Here is an 18,713-nt window from a genome sequence, read left to right on the forward strand (position 1 = left end):
AGTCTTAAAAAGGAATGAAATGAAATACCAACATGCTACAACACTGATGAACCGTGAAAACCCTAAGCTAAGAGAAATAAGTCACAAAAGGACAAATACCGTATGACTCCACTTGTATAAGGTACCCAGCACAGTCAAAATCATAGAAAGGAACAGTGGTTACCAGAGACCAAGGTGAAAAAGGAACAGGGAGTTATTGTTTAATGGGTACAGAATTTCTGTTTGAGACGATAAAAAAAGCTCTGTAAACTGTTGCACAACACTGAGAATGTACTTAGCATCACTGATTTGTACACTTAGAAATGGTTAAAATGGTACATTTTATGCATGTTTTATCACAATTTTAGAAAGCTCCAAAATATCTATTCCTAAAATACAAGTCTGTCAACAATTTCAAACATTCTTCTCTTCTTGATTCTGCCAGAGCTTGTTTCAGACCTCCTCCTCTCTCTAAATTTCCTCAGCCCCATTCTTTTCTCTTCTCACTCCAAAAAACACTTTCATTTCCCACTGGGTGGAGAAGATCCAGTCTTGAGGGTACAAGTTTATCCACCTTTCAATTCATCTGTATTGCTATACATACATTCTTGAGCTCTCCTCGTCTCCTTGCTAAAGCTACCTGGCCCTCCATTTATCTGATACCTTCCCAACTTCAACAATTTTTCTTTTCTCAGAGATCTGTAACTTTTTATTTTTTCCCAACTCTGCCCGTTAACAAGAAGGGTTACAAGGTTAGGAATGATCATTCTGTTGATTAAGTTGAATCAACTAAAAATCATAGACAATGGACACTATTTATGGAAGTAATCTACTCTCAGACAGATGACTCACCAATGAAGATTTCTAGGTCCTTTTTGTTCAGGCTGTTATGATGCTGTGTAAAGGGTGGCTTGAAATCACACTGTAAGTCCAATCCTTAACTGCGGTGCTTATTACTTGCATAACCTGAGGCAACTCACTTAACTCCTCCGTAGCTTCAATATTTTGTTGGGCAAATAGTTATGACGTACTTCACAGAAATCTTTTGAGGATTACATGAAATAATGTATTCCTTAATTAATGTCTGCTCAATCTAAATCAGTTGAATACATTAAATTACCAAGGTATATATTTCCAACATACAGGATGTTTTAAAAAAAAAAGAAAACATTAATTGCCTTTTACAAAATACTGAAGTTGTTTTAATGACAAATAATTGTTAAAAAATATAAACCTGTCAGAATGTGTGTCTGCATGTATGAAAGAGGGAGAAAAAGAGAAGTGGATCGTCAGAGGGGCAAATAGAGACCGACTGACATAATTAGCAGAGATGAGTTATCTGGATGCTATAAAAGTATCCACTAATGTGGAAGTTATAATTTTCCAAGCTCTATTACAGCCTGGGTGAAATATCTCTCAAGAAAACCTAACTCTTTTTCTTTGATCACATAGTAACAAAATAATCTTCTGAGGACTAAGTAAGTCTCTGAGTAGTTAGATTAGAAATGAGACGCTGTAAATAGTGAGCTGAGTATGTACATATTTGTGTGTATTACAGGTGTGTGTGTGTGTATACACATATACATGAAATGATACACAGTTGACCCTTGAACCACACAGAGATTAGGGACACCGACCCTCAACGAAGTCAAAAAGCTGAGTATAACTCACCGTCCACCCTCCCTATACATACTCCTCATACACAGATTCAACCAACCATGGATCCTATAGGATGGCAGTATTTACTCTTGAAAAAAATCCGCAAATAAGTGGACCTGGGCAGTTCAAACCTGTGTTGTTTAAAGGCCGACTGTATTACTATAAATGAGTGCTGAGAGTTACAATGGCAACAACAATAATAATTACAGTTGTTATTCCCTGAGAACTTCAGTGTGCAAAGCCCTTGTGCTAAGCTCAATTTTACATTACATTGGTCTTCTCTCTGGTATTAATTTTAATTTGATTACTTCTTTAGTGTTAGGAATTTAGAATTGTCATTTAATCTTGTCATAGAATCCCATGAGTTAAGTACCATTATTATCTCCATTTAATAGATATGGAAGCTAATATTAATTACTAATTTGCCTAAGGGTACACAGCTTGTAAAAGGTTGAACTGGGAATCAAACTTCTCTTCCTCTGGCTCTTTGTTCTTAATTCTCATGCTGTATAGGCACCGTTTTAATAATTAAGAAGTTTGGTTAAGGATAATTAATTCCCCACATGATCAACTCTGAGTGATAAAATCAGTTCGGGGCTTGCAAAACGCTATCCAACCTCTTCAGGTGTGCAGAGCACCCCTTAAATCAACATGGCCTACTTCTTTGAAAGGAGGAACAAGAAGGGAAAAAAGAGAAAGTCAACAAGAGAAGAAAATTAGGTCAAACCTCTATTCAATGTTGGCTCTTCCCTACCTTCTTTCTCTTTATAAAATTGAATCGTTTCTTATATATCATGTATTTATAGTGTATGCCAGACTCTAGGCCAGCTATCAGAGACAAAAAGATGATCCCTGCCTTGGGAACCCATAGTCTTAAAAAGGCAGCAGGTGTGAGGTAGTTAAACCACAAGAAACTGAGACAAACTGACAAATTCTACAACAGACTCACAGGAACTATGTAGTACAGTAATCTTCTGACTACTGAAGACTTTTCAATCCTGAAAGTAGAGGCTTGCATATTAAGTGCAAACTCACATGCAGGTATTCAGGGAATTTCTCCAGATGTGTGCTCTCATATACAACTCAACACTGGAACCACTGATAAAAGTTTTCATATTTTAAGACTCTCTATCAAATGCCATGAAATGTCATCATATAACATTTTATATTATAATCCCAAGCCTCTAGTACAGTGCCTGACACAAGGTGAGTGATCAATGGATGCTTGGTAAGTAAAAAACAAAAGGAAAAAAAAACAGAAGAAAAAAACCAAAAAACAACACACCTCCTTAGGGAAGAACTAATCACTGATATTAAGTTAGCTCAAAAAAATACTGAGAAATATCATGTAGAGTTTTTAGTGGATATGAAGCAAATTTATATGTAGATTACTTTGCCATAAAATAGTTTGATATGCAAAAAACCAAAACCAACAGCTGAAGTTCTAGCTCGACCTAAACAAGATAAAGATTACCTGGTCTTGGAAATTTTAAAGTAGGATTTCTACAAATGAGATGACAGATGAGGCATAACAGAAATAATGAAGAAGCTTAATAGCTTCCTAAAATTAAAATTCTTCTTCAGTCTAGTTTCAGAAAAATAAACTTGAGGTATTCATGCAAATTTTAAAAGTATTGCTGTATTACACCCTTAGCTAGAACTAAAACACCTGAAAGCATCTGTGCCACAACAGTCAGCAAACATTGTTTTGTAAATGTTCTGATTATGACTAGTAGAGCCCAAGCGAATTTATTTCTAAGATCAAACTTAAATATTTCACTTCACTGCCTAAAGTCTGGTTATTATTTTAGAGCTCACAAGTTCAGAGTCTCCTTTCACTTTCTAGCAAGTGATACTCGAAATAATTTTAATTTTAAAAAAGCCTCTTTCTAAGACTAGAATTTCTGCATCAGGAGTCTGATTTGATACGTGAATTATCAGGATGAGAATAGGAAGGATGAGAGAGCAGAGAAGACAAGAGAAGTCAACAGAACAACATAAGAGAGTCCAACAATAGAAAGATTTCAATTAACCAGCTAAGAGAGATTTAACCTGCTTATACTCGCTGACAGCAAAAATATAAAAGTTGTCCTCAAGACTTTCTCTTTAATTAAGAAAAGCAAGGCGGCAGCTGCAGACAGGTAGCATGAGGCAAGTCTTAGAACTGTGATGAATATTGAGATATGAACATGGATGCACTGAAAAGCCCTTTTTGTGGGGAGAGAGAGGAACAGTAAGTCTGCTTTGGGTAATTCAATGAGGTAAAGCAATGTACTGCCTCTGGGACCAGATAATTTTATAAGAAAGTGTTGATGCCTTCACATTTTATGTTGCACGGTACAATGCTTACAAGAATAACAATCTTTACCATCAGGGAAAATACATAGCTAATGAGAAGGAAAGGATGCTGTGGATTTATCTATTATATATACATAACCTAGAGATGGATGCAAAGAAATGTTACTATATATGAGAAACAGCACTCAGATTTCCCAGTCGGGTATCAGGTAAGAAGGGCATATTAGTACGATTCTGTAATTTAAATGGTTCCAAGCAACAAACTGAAAGCTGAAAAAACATTTTCAACTAGTACTGGTTTTAAATAGAATTTTTCTACAATACCTGAAAAGGGCAAGCACATTTCAACTATTTTATAAGGTAAAATATAATTTAGTAAGGCAAAATCAAGGTAGCTTAAAATAAAGTAAAACAACTCCGTATGTGTACATGGCATGAATAAAAGTAAAACCTAAAGATGCATAGCTACTGAGGGAAACTATTTCATAAGTACTTAAGTTAAATTTCAACAGTTTGTCATTCATTAGAGAGGTACTCAAAAGATTATAAAGTATGATAATCTAAAGTGAAGACATTCTGAAAAGAAATGGCAAATTAGATTTTATTTATCTGCTACTGCCATTATTGAAATCACCCAAAATACCTTGCTTCATTTTTTTTAGAGTCCACATAATGTTGTTTATAAACTACCTACCAATGTTGCTTATAAAGTACATAATAAATTTATATTTATTGAAAATTTTAACCATAATTTTAAAAGTAGTCTGACAAAGTGAAACTCAAACTATGCAGTTGCTTATCAACTAGGAAGAGTTCAATACTTTCAATTATCACCATTCTAGGATATGAAGAACACTATTATAAAAATAACCTCATACATGTAATACAGTTTGAAATGAAATTTCTAATGGATCAAGTGTATGTTAATACAAATAACTGACCATAAATACAATGGTTCACTTTAAGCTACTGATTCTTCATATCTCTCTGTATGAAGGGAAGGGAGAGTTGCTGGGTGTCAGGAGCACTATGAAAGGAAAAGAATCCATTTAGACAAGGATTCTTTGTAAGACAGTTAATATATTAGAAATAACATTATTTACAATTTACAAAATTTGCTGAGTAGAAATTCATTCAGGAAAAAGAGCCCAGTGGTCATATCAACTAGATTCTTTTACCTTAAAAGTTAGAATTAGATTTTTTTTCATTTATCAAATGTTCTGACCAATAAAAATACTTTAAAATACTAAGTTAGTCATAGCTATAAAAAAATTAGGAATTATACCTGACTTATAGGACATATAAGATATAAAAGATATAGCTTATATCTGATATCTTTGTATTCCAAACTAAGGTGTTGACTGGTTGTGCTAGAAAGAAAGAAATCATATTTCAGGGACCATTTATCATTTGGTTTAAGCAGAATTAGATCTATAGGAGTAATTTCATCAAAGAATTCAGAAAATTATTATAGCGAGCTCTTTGACTTCTTAGGGAGAGAGAGGGTGAGAGGAAGAGGGCGAGTGCAGAAGTATTAGGGTTTTCATTCTCTTGAGCAAGGAAATAGGTAAAAGTGTTTCTCAGAAGATAGTTAAACAATTCTCTGAAATATGAAGCTACAAACTAGGGGAAATCCTAGCTGACACCACTTTATCTTAATTTAGAGAGATTTTGATGGCAGTCCTTTTCCAAATCATGACAAATGCTGTTATCTAAAGTATTTACCCCCTCTCCAAAGTGCAAAAGGTCTTCAAGGCATGGGTACTATGTTTTCTGCTGGAACAACAGACTCTATCCTCAAGAACAATTTTTTAGTGAAAGACAGCAAAAAACCAAGTTCTATCATTCAAGGTAATACGCTGAAGACACAGAGGACCAATGGACTCAAGTAAAGGAGTCCATCACGTAAGATTTCATCTGCCAGTACAGTTTGCTTCTCTTTCTCATGTTTTTTTCTTTCCTCTTTTTTTCAGTAGTATGTTTGAATTGATGTCATATCAGTACATTTTGTAATTTGGGTTGATGGGCTCAGATTTTCCTGGACCAGGCAGGAGATTCCAGAAGGTCTGGGGAAAGGAGGAAGTCTTTCAGATTGTGCAATCTAAAGGCCCTCTCTTTCATGCCACAGTGACAAACTATTTCTTTCAAATCCTTTTTTTTGTATCACTGAGTTCCAGAGGGCTTCTGCAGCCAGCACAGTTCACCTTGGTTGCCTGGTTACCTTACTGACCACTATCCCAAGGGTACAAGACCTACTTTCTAGGCCACAAACTAAGGAAGCCCATGTGAGGACACAATAAGGAAGAGGGTTCTCACCGAGAACCCAACCACACTGGCAACCTGATCTTGGTCTTCCAGCCTCCAGAATGATCACGAAATAAATGTTGTTTAGGCTACCCAGGCTGTCGAGTATACTATAGTAACCTTAACTAAGACACCCTCAGCAAGATTAAATATACTTTTAAAAATGTATTTATAATACGAATTTTTTAGGTAATAAAAGTGAACTTCTACTCAACTTGTGTACAAACTACATCCAGAATCCTAAAAGAGCCTAATCTAAAATAACAAAGTTTTATTATATGTATGTATTTAAATGCACAATATATGGGCTAAAGGTTAAGACTGCTGCCTTTATCCATCTGAAATCGTAAGTAGGTTCTTTTAGAAAAAAAAAGGACCAATAGATTTATTATTACAATAAAGTGATCAAAATATAAATAAAAACGGTATTTGCATTAAAATGGCTATTTTATATATTAGACACCAGATTTTAATTATCCTTCATATTTTCCAAGCATGAGATTTAAAATTATTTTTTAAATGTTGCCTTGTAACCATATCAATCTCAATAGTTAAGTACAATCTGTTCATGACTGCTGGTAAAATAAAGGTCTAGACAGCAAAGGATCTCTGAAAGGACATTTTTCCATTGAATAATAAGTCTACAGTACTTTGTACTATCCTATTACATACAAATGTTAGGGGACAACAAAATAACATCAATGAAAGAAAAATTTTATAGAAAAAGGTATACTCCCACTCCTTGTACAAGTTAAGAGAAAAATTATGTAGCCTTCTAAAGATTCAAAATTATAACCTAAGAAACAGAAGATTTCACAGTGACTTTTTAAAGTCAGATTATTCTTAGTAAATTATTTTTGGCTTAAAAGAGTCAGATATTACTAACATACTTAAATGCTTTCTTGGGTGGAACTGGAAATCTTTTTCAATGACACAATATATTTTCATCTAGAAAGAAGCTGCTCGACTTGTTTCCTTCATCGTCTAACTCAAAATAAACAGAAAAATCTACCCATATTCTTGAATAATCGCATGACAAGTTTTAATCTTTCAATGCTCACCCTTTCAATATTTTGTACAAATAAAACCAAACTACTAATGTTTAATCCAAAATGATTTCCCTCAAAACTTCAATTACAAAAAAAAGATTTCAATTATAGCTTTGACATTGAGAAATCTGTTTTCTAATAATCATCTATCAAGATTATATACTATATCGTTATTCTTTGTAATTTTTCTTATGATTGCATATTTCTAATTATTTAGGAACACCTAAAGACATCTTGCCGAGAATAAGATATAGCTTAGCCTATATCTTGACAATCTATACAATCCAGTATATATGCTCAAATATACATTGCATTTTCTAAGAAATGAAGTTATAGCACAGTAGTGTTATTTAGCATGTATTACTGGTTCCATTTTAATAATAAAAGCTTGCCTAATAAATGAACTACACTTTGTGTAGTCATTTACACTCTGTAGACTCCCTTCACACATGTTATATCTCATTAACAATTCTATGCAATTCTGTTTAATGGGGCCTAACCTATCAACCCACTTTGGATAACTTTAGATGTAACAAGTTAATAGTTAACAGGCTTCATGTAGCATGTTCAAGCAGAGAAGCAGCTTTTAGCACCAAGGAGTATAAATTAAACTTAAGAATTTTTAACAGATACTTGAATATGATCTTACCTATAAATAAGTGGACAAACCATTAAACAGAAAGGTTATAAGAACCATTCATTAGTTCTTTTATTCATCCAATTATTCATTTTTTGAGCACCTACAATGTGGCAGGCACTGACTGTTCTGGTTGAACTAGTTATTTAGATGGCATTTGTTACAGTGGAATTTATATTTTAAAATAATTGATTAATAACCATCTGATTTTTCACCATGCAAATGAAAAGATTATTGGAGAAACAAAATCTTATGATCCAACCAGGTGAAATAAACTGACTATGGATAGACAATAAAGCTAAAAATGAACACGTAATTTGACAGCACAAAAAGAAGCAAGTGGAATAGAAAGAAAATCAGCATACCCATATTAAAACCTAGATATCAGAAAGGAGTCACGTGCTTATCATGTCTTTAGGGAAATGAATTCGATTCAAAATATGTACTTGAGAATAGGCAGTATAAAACAATGTATTACATACTGCAAGGCTAAAGTTAACAGCTCACTATAATACGAGACAAAATACAACAAATTTTACTAACAAAAAAACATAAGGAACTTCAAAGGTAGAGGGGAATTAGTTTGGTTTGAGGAATAAAGTTTTTAATAATTTAGTTTTGTCATAGGCATTCCTAATCTTGGACAACTGAGGCACAGACTTTAATTTTGAACTTTTTTAGTATCACCTCGAACTGAGCCATTTTAAATAAAATACCCACTGTGAAAAATATAAGCACTGAATGGGAAAGCGTACATTATTACCCAGTTTAACCAGATGTTGGCTAGAATTTTAATAATAGAGTATAAAAGGAGAATCTTAGGAATAGTGGAAAAGGTGAAAAGAAAAAAAAATTGCAGAGAAAAATTCTCCATGGTGCTACATTATCAATAATGAACTGCGACATGAGGATTCCAATTCCCAAAGACAAATCTGTAAATATGCTTCCATGATCAATATATTTAGCAAAATATGACCTAACTCAAGAACCTAGACTCTTAATGTTTAGTAATAAATTCTTCCCAACATAGTATAACAAACTACTATAAGATATTTTATGCAAATATTTAAAACTAATAGAAGATGAATATAGAATTTAATTTTTTAAGCTTTGCGCAGTGGCAGTATCGTAGCCAATGGGGTTTATCCGAGGCGCGATTATTGCTAATAGAATTTAATTTTAATAAACCAGTTTCCATGTTCCAACTTAATTTTACACAGTTAGTAGTCTTTAACATGATAAGCATTCATAGTTTGTAAACCTACCATACATTTTGAGTAAGTGTTATATTGCATATGTACAATATGTTAAGATGCAGATATGTAATATATTTAATGGCAAGTATATATACTACATTTACATGTTTGTTATACATATCACTTTTCAGTATTCCTTTAAATTATAAAAAATTCAAATAATGATCATATTTCTTGCTAAGGAGAAATCTGTATTTTCTTGAAATTACTGTCTTGTATTATGGACTTTTTATTATGCTGCATATGAAAAAGGGGATATGATAATGATGAACATTCTTGATGCATCAGACTGCAAAATTAGATATTTACGAACCATGTCTGAAGCTAAAGTTCTAAATGGATAACCTTTTTCCCCTCTTGCTCTCATTTTGAAAGATAAATAAATTTAATTTGGTTACCGGCATGGTCTATTGGGCTGAGCACAAGATGGTGGTAAAGAAAATATTTAGCGTTCCAGTCTTGGCCTCTTATTCCAGTCTAATCTCAATTCACTGAATGCTCTTGGATAAGTCATAAACTACATGATATTTCTCAATTTCCCCATCTGTAAAATGGAGATAACTATCCTACCTCATGAAGACATTATTTACTTTAACTGGGTAAAATATTGTGAAAATAAAAAAAATGATCAAAATGCTCAGTCCAATTAAAATTTAAACTTAAGTCATTATTCAAACTGAAATTCTGAAAATGCACCTTTAAAAATCTACACTGAATACTCTAACAGCATTTGATGAAAATTACCTGACTCATCTGCACCTTCATCTTTCAAAGCATATAGAGTAGCGTGAAAGTAAGTGACAACTTATAATTTAGAACAGATGCTCCGGCCAGCTCACTGGCTCCAAAGGTGACCTGTGGTTATGTAACAAAAGCCCAGGCTCATTTAACAATCCACAGAACAATTAAAAGGTAAACATCCAAGAGAAACTGAATGTAACAGAACCAGTTTCCAGATAACAATGAAAATTATAGGAAAAGACTGAAGTTATTGTCAGTATAATACACTCTAACTTTCCTCATCCAAATCAAAAACTATGTTTACTAAGTAGTGTAGAAACTGATACAGTTAAAAACTAACTTGGCATAAATGCATCAAGTGTTTATCTTATTTGCACCTTCTTTTTCTCAATTCACAAAGCTCTTGGCTGGAAACAACCTTTCTAAAGAAATATGCACCACTTTTAATTCAATAAGTAATTAGCAAGCAACTACAGCGTCAATTCTTCTTAAAAGTTATGCAAAATTAAATTTTGTAAATTAAACTACATGTTACTGGGACTTCTGCTTCCAGGAAGATGGTAGACAAACTTTTCCCTATTTCTCCCACTAAGTACAACTAAAAACTAGGGACATTGTATATATGAACAGAAGAAGACATTAAAGGGTAGAGAGAAGGTATACCAAGTAGGGAGCTTAAGACCCAAGGAACATGGTAATAAATACCCTAGGTGTTTTTATTTTTTGCTTCATGCATTTTAGACTGGGAACAAGAGAAGCCAATAAGCCAATGGGAGAAGACCAGAAAAAAAGCCTGCTCTCTCCATCCAGGAAATGGACAGCCTAGCAAGATAGAAAACTTTTAGTTAATCACCACTCTACTCTAGCAAACCGCCACAGAAAAAACTTTGTGCCATTGCCAGCCCTAACAGCAGAGCCCAACCAAGTAGGGGGCCTGGATGTCCATCCTCACCAGACTTTAACAAGGAGCTCCAAACCTTTGCCAGGATGTGGACAGAGAAAGCTGACTGGGGAGCCATGAGAGACATCCTCCTCCACAACCACAATGATAGTGAAGACCATGGAAGAACTAGACTTCCACCCCCATCCACAAGGGGATTCTGAACTTAGACCCCTGATCAGCAGAAATAAGGAGCATCTCCCAGTCTTCCCCACCAAACGCTGCCCCCTCCCCACACCATTCTACAGAGGTCAAGAGGGGAAACTGGGCTTCCACTTCCACCTGGCAGTAACAAGGCAGCACCTCCTTCCCCCTGATGGACAGGTGTCAGGGAGGAGTCTACTTTTAGAATGACAAGCCACTGACTTATCTAGGTAACTAAGTACAGTTAGTCATTAAAAGGTTTAATATCTATGCTTCTGCTAGACTGTACAGTGAGGGTCAAAAATTCTGTGTTTTAGAGCTTCCAATGAGCAGAAATACACAATGCATCAAAACATTCTAGTATGTATAATACAAGATATACATGAAAAATGGACTTAAAAAAAAGAAAACCAAATGACAGGTATACTTTGAAAAAGTTCCAAGGAGCAACTTACATAATTATAAATTAGCCAGTGAAATTTTGGCAGACGAACATAATTACAGGGAATTTTGCCAGAACATTTCTAATGCTATTGTTTCAAAAATACTTCCAGGACTTTTTGTCAGCATAAGGATTCCAAATCTAAGGTACTTTCAAAATGACATCTTTGATCTCACAGAATCATGACAATATTCTAGGACATTAGAGGAAAAAAAGTTCCTTCATCAGTAACAATGGTATCTGTCTGTATACAGCTCCAAAATGTAAAGAAGTCTAATTTTATTTCTTAAATACAACAAAATAAAATTTAAAATGAAAGTAACATTCTAGTCTAGTATCTTTTGTAGGCAAATATAAATTATTCAGTACTAATTATTCAACAAAAATGTACAGTCCTCACTTGGTATCCCCAGGGGACTGGTTCCAGGACCTCCCCCCCCACAATGGATACCAAAATCCAAAGATGCTCGAGTCCCTCATATACTATTTATGGCACAGGACAGTCGGCCCTCCTCAGGATGCAGAATCCAGGGATGCAAAGGGCCGACTGTATTAGTCATCTATTGTGTGAGAGACATGAAGATTCATTTATTCAGTGAACAGGTATTTATTAAGTGTCGCCAATGTGCAGAATGGTAGATCCTAGGGAAAAAAGAAGAGCTTATTATTCCAAGGAGCATAAGGACAAGGTAAAAGAAAAAATATTCAGTCCTTCTTGTCATTCTCAGTAGTTATGTTCTATAAAATCACCAGGAACACTGAATTAGTGAATACTGAACCATTGCTCCTGGGGGAAATAAAGCATTTAGGTTCCTGCAATCCTCTGATCATAATGTTTTTGTCAACCAAATAACATATAACTTTGCTTTCTGTGTGTTTTTGTTTAAAGATTTATTATTTAACATATATTGTTGATCCATTAACATTGAACTTATGGCCAGTAACGCTGTAACTCCTGCCTGAATGAAGCTTATCTAACATACATGTTTTCTCCGGAAGGCACATCATAGCTTTCTTGCACTTCAGAACACTGGACAGCACTTTAGCACTATAGTTTGGAGGCCATTTAAACAGGGAAACCACACACACAGACACACACACAAAGCACCAAAATGTGAAAAACACAGCACCACAAAAAAGACACTTGTTTATAGTATGAGAGTTAAAACAAGAAAGCAGAGCATTGCCTTGTTCGACTTCAGCTGGGAACATGAACATCAGATGACTCCTAATTTTTGTCACTCTGTGCATACCCATGAGCGACTGTGAAGGCATTGCAAGTATTAATTTTGAGATTACAAATAAATTGTAGCTAGTAGGTGAACCCACAACTGCAGAATCTGTGAATAATAAGCATCAATTGTATACACTCAATCATGCAAATGTAGAGCAGAAAGTTACTTTAGAAGTGATCTTTCCAAAGCTCTCAATGTTCAGATGTGAAAAGGGGTGGAAGAGCTGCATGACACAGACTAGGTCAGAGTCTAACTAATGAACACCCCCAAACCCAAAACACGGGCACTTCAGAGAATGAAGACTATCAGGATAGCTTAACTGTAGTAAACTAAAGCCTTATTAAATGCTCACAATCATTATACACTTCATTATGTGGCTAGGCTTACTTTCCACCATTCCTTTTTCTTTAAATATTAGAAGGACTGCTGTATAAAAAGCAAAATGTTCCATTTAAAAGACAAAATATAACCAAAAGAGAATCAATCCAGCTAAGTGCTGTTTACAAGACATAAATCTAAACTATGAGGAAAGAGAATTACTCAAGTTAAAAGGTAAAACAATATATACCAGGGGTATTGGTTTCCTAGGACTGCCATAACAAAGTACCACAAAGTGGGTGGCTTAAAACAACGGAAACATATCGTCTTACAGTTCTTAGGGCCAGAGGTCTGAAATCAAGGTGTTGACAGCATCACGCCCACCCTGAAACCCATAGAAATCCTTTCTTGCCTCTTCCTAGCTTCTGGTGGTTTACCAACAATCCTCGGTTTTCCTTGGCTTAGAGCTGCAGCACTTCAACCCTAGTCTCCCTCGTCACATGGCATTCTCTCCTCCTGTATCTCTGTGTCCTTTCTCCTCTTACCACATCTCTCTAACGACACCAGTCTACTGGATTAAGGGCCCACCCTATTCCAGTATTACCTCACTTAACTTACACTTTGATTCCATCTACAAAGACTATTTCCAAACAGGGTCACATTCATAGGCACCAAAGCATTCAACATACCTATCTGAGGGAAACTTTTCAACCTACTGCACCAGGCAAACGCTAACCTAAAAGGGGTGTCGTGGGGGAGAGGCGATGGCAGTGGTGTGGACAGGGTTCTAGCAATGCCTACTAATGTCAGACAATGTACTAGGTGAGAATAAGGGTAGTACAATAAGACCAGTAAGAGGCTACTGCAGTAGTCCAGGAAATACAGTGCTAGTCTGAACTGAGATCATGACTATGGAACAAAAGAAAGTCTGTAGATTTAAGCAATATCTAAGTAAAACTAACAGGACTTCATTGGATAACCTAGATAAGGGAGACAAAGATGATTCCTAGGTTTCTGGCTTGTAAAATTGACTAGACTATGTGGGTGATCTCTATTTTCTAGCCAGCTACTTTCTAAAGCAGAGATAATATCAATTCTTCTTATTGATCGCTAACTCTCCAAGGTCAGTCCTAATTCTCTACTCTGGTTTTCTTGGTCTATCACAATCTGGTCCTGGTCGACTTTATTCAAGTCTCCACTACCATATACTCTAGTTATTTAATCAATATATCGTGTAATTTCATGACTTTTTTCAAACTAAATATCTTGAATGCCTTGTTTATATATTTACAAAGTTCTACTCAAATGAACCATCTTCTATGGAACTTTCTTTGTGCTATTACTGACAAAATATTTTACACGTAATATAAGACTGTCCGGGCTCCTGTAATACCTTATTCACACTGATAGTACAGCATCTGTCACACTGATATGTATCTGTATCTGTCTCTCCAGTCAAGATACTCTTACCTTCAGAGTAGGCTTATCCATCTTTTAATTCCCAGCACCTAACAATGTGGTTTGCACACAGATGGTTTTCAAGAAACGGTTACTGAATAGTGATTAATCAGTTTTAACTACCATGGCTACTTACTATGCTGAAAGTCTAAAAATAAATGGAGGACAAGTAGGATAGCGATTTTTTTTTCATTTTTATAAATTAGATTCTGAAAAAGATGAATAAAGGCCTTTGTTTCTTAGTAATGAATTCATGTAATTTACAGTTAATGTATTCTTAAATTCCTTGAGATTATATAATATGGTCTATACTTTCTACAATAAATCCATATTTAAATGCTGAAGCAATTTTAAAATCTGAATAATACAAATTCCAGCTCTTGTTATAAAAATTAAAACATTACCCAAAAGAGGCAAATTTGATAATATTTGAGGAACTTGTCTAACTGTATAATAGTTAGTAAAAATATTCGATACTAACAAATATTACTAATTTGTTAATTAACTTGATACTAAGATGTTAACATACAATTTACCTACATACAATTTAGATCATTAATTTTCAAACAGTTAAATAAAAATAAAATGTACTTTTTTAAAAAGCTGCATAATCTAGACTTCCTTTGATGATTGAAAACATGTTTATGAAACCTCAATGACTTTTGTTTATCAATAGGAACATGAACTATCTTTGAGCTGCAGTTGTAGAAAACATCTCGTTGATAAAGGTTTCTGATTAAAATATTATAAGGTGGTAAATTATTATAAACATAACTGTTAAATCTGTAGTGTTTACATTGAACAATGCTGGTATAGTGTATGGGCGTTTAGAAAACCTAAAGCTTAAGTTGCAATTACACAGTGAAATATGTTTCCTATGATTAAGAATATATTTTTTAAACAAAAGTCATATGTAACAGGCACCAATATAATAACATTAAAATATTAAAAAAAAAAACCACTAGCAATACTGCTACATGAAGCTTAGAAAAAATGATGGGTCATAATTGTTCTTACTATCCCATTATTCAACACTTGGAAGTCCAGTTTGCTAAGATAGTTTTCTTATGTATACAAAGAACAAAATGAGCTCCTTCCATACCCTTCCCCCATATTCTTTCCCCTGAGATTCAAAGCTTAATATGAGTTCCATTTTCCAGAGATAAAAGGACTGCATTAACAATGATGTGCCCGAGCTTTCTTCTTTTTACAATAAATTACCATATTTATATTTTGAAGCTGTCATATGCTAGAGGATATTAAATATCCTCTTGTCATAATTAACTCTTTAAACCAAATTAAATGGCTTGGTTCAAAACAGACTGTGAAAGTTAAAAGAATATAATTTTATCATTAATTATTTTGCAATTATTTTAATAATCAGAGCTATTTAATTTATTCCATAATTGATTTTAACAGAGAAATGCACTGTGGCTGAAAAGCTCAAATTTTTCTTCCATTTACCCTTAAGAAATAAGCAAGAATTTGAACTTGGGATGTTTACCAATAAATGTATAGTAACTTCATAAATACTTCAGGCCAAATCCTAACACAGCAAGATATAACAAATTGCTAATTTTTAAAATTCCATCCATAATTGTATCAAGTGAACCCCAGTAGACTACAACATAAATGCTTCATTGTCTGAAGGCTTAGGTAATATTTTTGTTATAAACACTATTTTTTCTGCAGTAGACAAATATAATGGCATATAAAGTAACTCTCCTTCACATATACAATACAAACTCAAGAAGGTCTACAGTAAAATACTGGGTTCACAAGTTACCTAGATTAGTTTGAATCTCATTCTCTTCAATGTGATTCAAAGTAGGAAATGCACTAGTATTTAATCTATACACAATTCCTCAGAGATATCCACAGGTAACAAGCTTCTTATAGCACAAAAGCTAACTTAGAAAAACTGCAATTAAGGAAAACATGTTAAATTAGAACAAATGATACAAGCAAAAGATTCTCGTTGTAAAGAATTTTAAATGAATAAATATGAAAGTTAAATTCCATAAAACCAAATGATGAAACAAAGGTGATACCAATTTCTCCTTCGTAAATTAACAAGTGAAAGAAAGTATTTTGACTTCAGTGAGGTTGTAAATACACGTTTTGAGACCACATGCTTCTTTTCTCCTAGGTGTATTGACTATAGTATTTATTTTTGGTAGATGGCCTAAGAAAGATTTTCTGTAGGAAGTAGGGAAGATAAAATGAAAGCGTTAACAGGGATTACCAGTAACTAATAGATAGCAGGGCAGAAGAATTGAAAAGCCAGCTACAGCTCCTCTTTCCTCTCCCAGCCCACACTGGAAATAAAGTATAGACAAGAATTTGACAGAGTAACCACTCAAAGGACTGAAACCTAAGGAAGCATTTGTCTTAAAAAATTTCTGAGTGGTTGAGAATATTTTCAAATAGGATAGCCAAAGCAGATACCATGGGCCATTTGCTAAAAGATAGAAGTGGCCACGGTTATACCCCTGAAAATATAACCAGCTATATGCCAAATCACAGTCATTAAATGTACTATATAATCACACAGGTTATACTACTATTCTTACCTCTAATTTCACTTATTTAAAATAACTTTTTAATGAAATGTAGATAAAACAGTGAAGCATTTCATTTTAAAACAGAGCAGATGGGGAAAAAAGAAAAAGAAATAAGATATTTCCCCCAAATAGTTTATTACCTATATTCTTGCTGACTTAATCCTTTCTCGTATAAGAACTTTTTTCCAACATTTGGAATATTTTACCACTATAATTTCTTTCTTAAAAATAATAACACTAGTTCAAATAAGCATGAGAAATGGAATTAATCATTCTTTTCTAAAAATAAATCTAAGCAAAAGGAAAATTACACTTAAGTCAGCAGAATGAGAGGACTTTTTTATACATTTTCAAGTAAAGTAGAATCGTGTGGTTGATTCTACTTACTTCATTGTGCTTATTACTAAGCTAGCATTTCTCAACTTCAAATGCCCAGACCTGAAATGCATCATTTTATTTAATCCCTACAAAACCTCATAAAGCAATAATTTTTTTTTGCATTTTAGCCCACTAGCTTGTAATCGCAAAGTCAACAAGGGCAGAATCCGTATTTACTTTGTTCACTTCTACAATTAAACACAGGGTCTGAATAAATCTTCCCAATAAATCTATGTGCTAAGCACTATTACTGTGGACATTTTACAGATGAAGAAGCTTAGAAAATTTAAGGAACAAGACTATAACAGCAAGTTAGTAGCAGACCTAAGATTTGGTTCTGTGCAGTCTTGGCCAATAATCCATGTTCTTAACCACTATACATACTGTCAACCACTATTTTAAGACATTTGTTACCAAAAAAGTCTATAAATAAGTTTTGTGACTTTGTTATGTTCTTGCTCTCCAGGTGTTTTAACAATTTATAATTAATTACACAAATAAATTGAAGATACATGCATTTTAAAAGGGAAAACTTAACAGAGATTGGAATCAAACAGGAAATGATTCACATTGAAAAGTGAATTTACACGGTTCAGCAAACCACAGAATTACAGGACTGGCAAAAAGGGAATATGGACTTTTAAATCTATCTTACTGAAAACAACAAAAAATAATAGCAAACAGTGAAACATTTACCATGTGCTACCTGTTCTAAAATATTTTACATATATTAGTTCATTTAATCCTCACAAAAGTCTTGTGAATCCCATTTTCCTGATGAGGAATTAGAGGCACAGAAAAAAGGAATGTGCTCAAGATCACACAGCTGACAAGATTTAAACCTAGAACCTATGCTCTAAACTACGCTACACAAACAGCAAGTTTATCGGGCTCACTGTAAGTCACTGACATCATATTCTAGAGTTTGCACTTTCCAGAACACAACCTTTGTAATCCTAGCTTCTGACAATGACCACAGGTTTTGGTTGTAGATTGGTTAATATAAACCCACAATACTTTTAAAGCAATGTAAAGCTCTCAGATGAAAATCTGTATTGTATGTCTATAAAGGTCAACACAATGTAAACTGCTAAGATATACACAAGTTATTTCAGGCCATGATAAATCAACATTAAATAAATATACCTCAAATTTTCAGAAATGACACTACAAGAAGTGAAAAGAGCAAACTTTAGATTTTAATTGCCACCAACAGGGCATTTAATAGATTTTTTATTTTCATTAAATTTTAATCTAACAGGAATCTATACTACAATCACCTTATTACAGCAGCTGAGGGAGGTTCAAAAC

General features: G+C 33.9%; 1 protein-coding gene and 1 pseudogene across 4 annotated transcripts in view; one reads left to right on the forward strand and one right to left on the reverse strand.

The window, feature by feature from the left end:
- The window catches only part of RNGTT (RNA guanylyltransferase and 5'-phosphatase), a 198,009-nt gene that overhangs the window by 51,606 nt on the left and 127,690 nt on the right, over positions 1–18,713 (reverse strand). The window contains exon 14 of one of the 4 annotated variants that reach the window (XM_072965593.1): positions 11,944–12,091. The exons of the other annotated variants lie outside the window; for them this stretch is intronic. Within the exon in view, the coding sequence (XP_072821694.1) occupies positions 12,034–12,091 (58 nt within the window). The 3' untranslated portion in view covers positions 11,944–12,033. Of the gene's footprint in view, positions 1–11,943; positions 12,092–18,713 lie in introns of those variants that run through there. 4 annotated transcript variants of the gene reach the window in all.
- Positions 9,033–9,160, forward strand: LOC116281665 (U4 spliceosomal RNA; annotated as a pseudogene).

The sequence above is a fragment of the Vicugna pacos genome, chromosome 8 (assembly GCF_048564905.1).
Source record: "Vicugna pacos chromosome 8, VicPac4, whole genome shotgun sequence".
NCBI lineage: Eukaryota > Metazoa > Chordata > Mammalia > Artiodactyla > Camelidae > Vicugna > Vicugna pacos.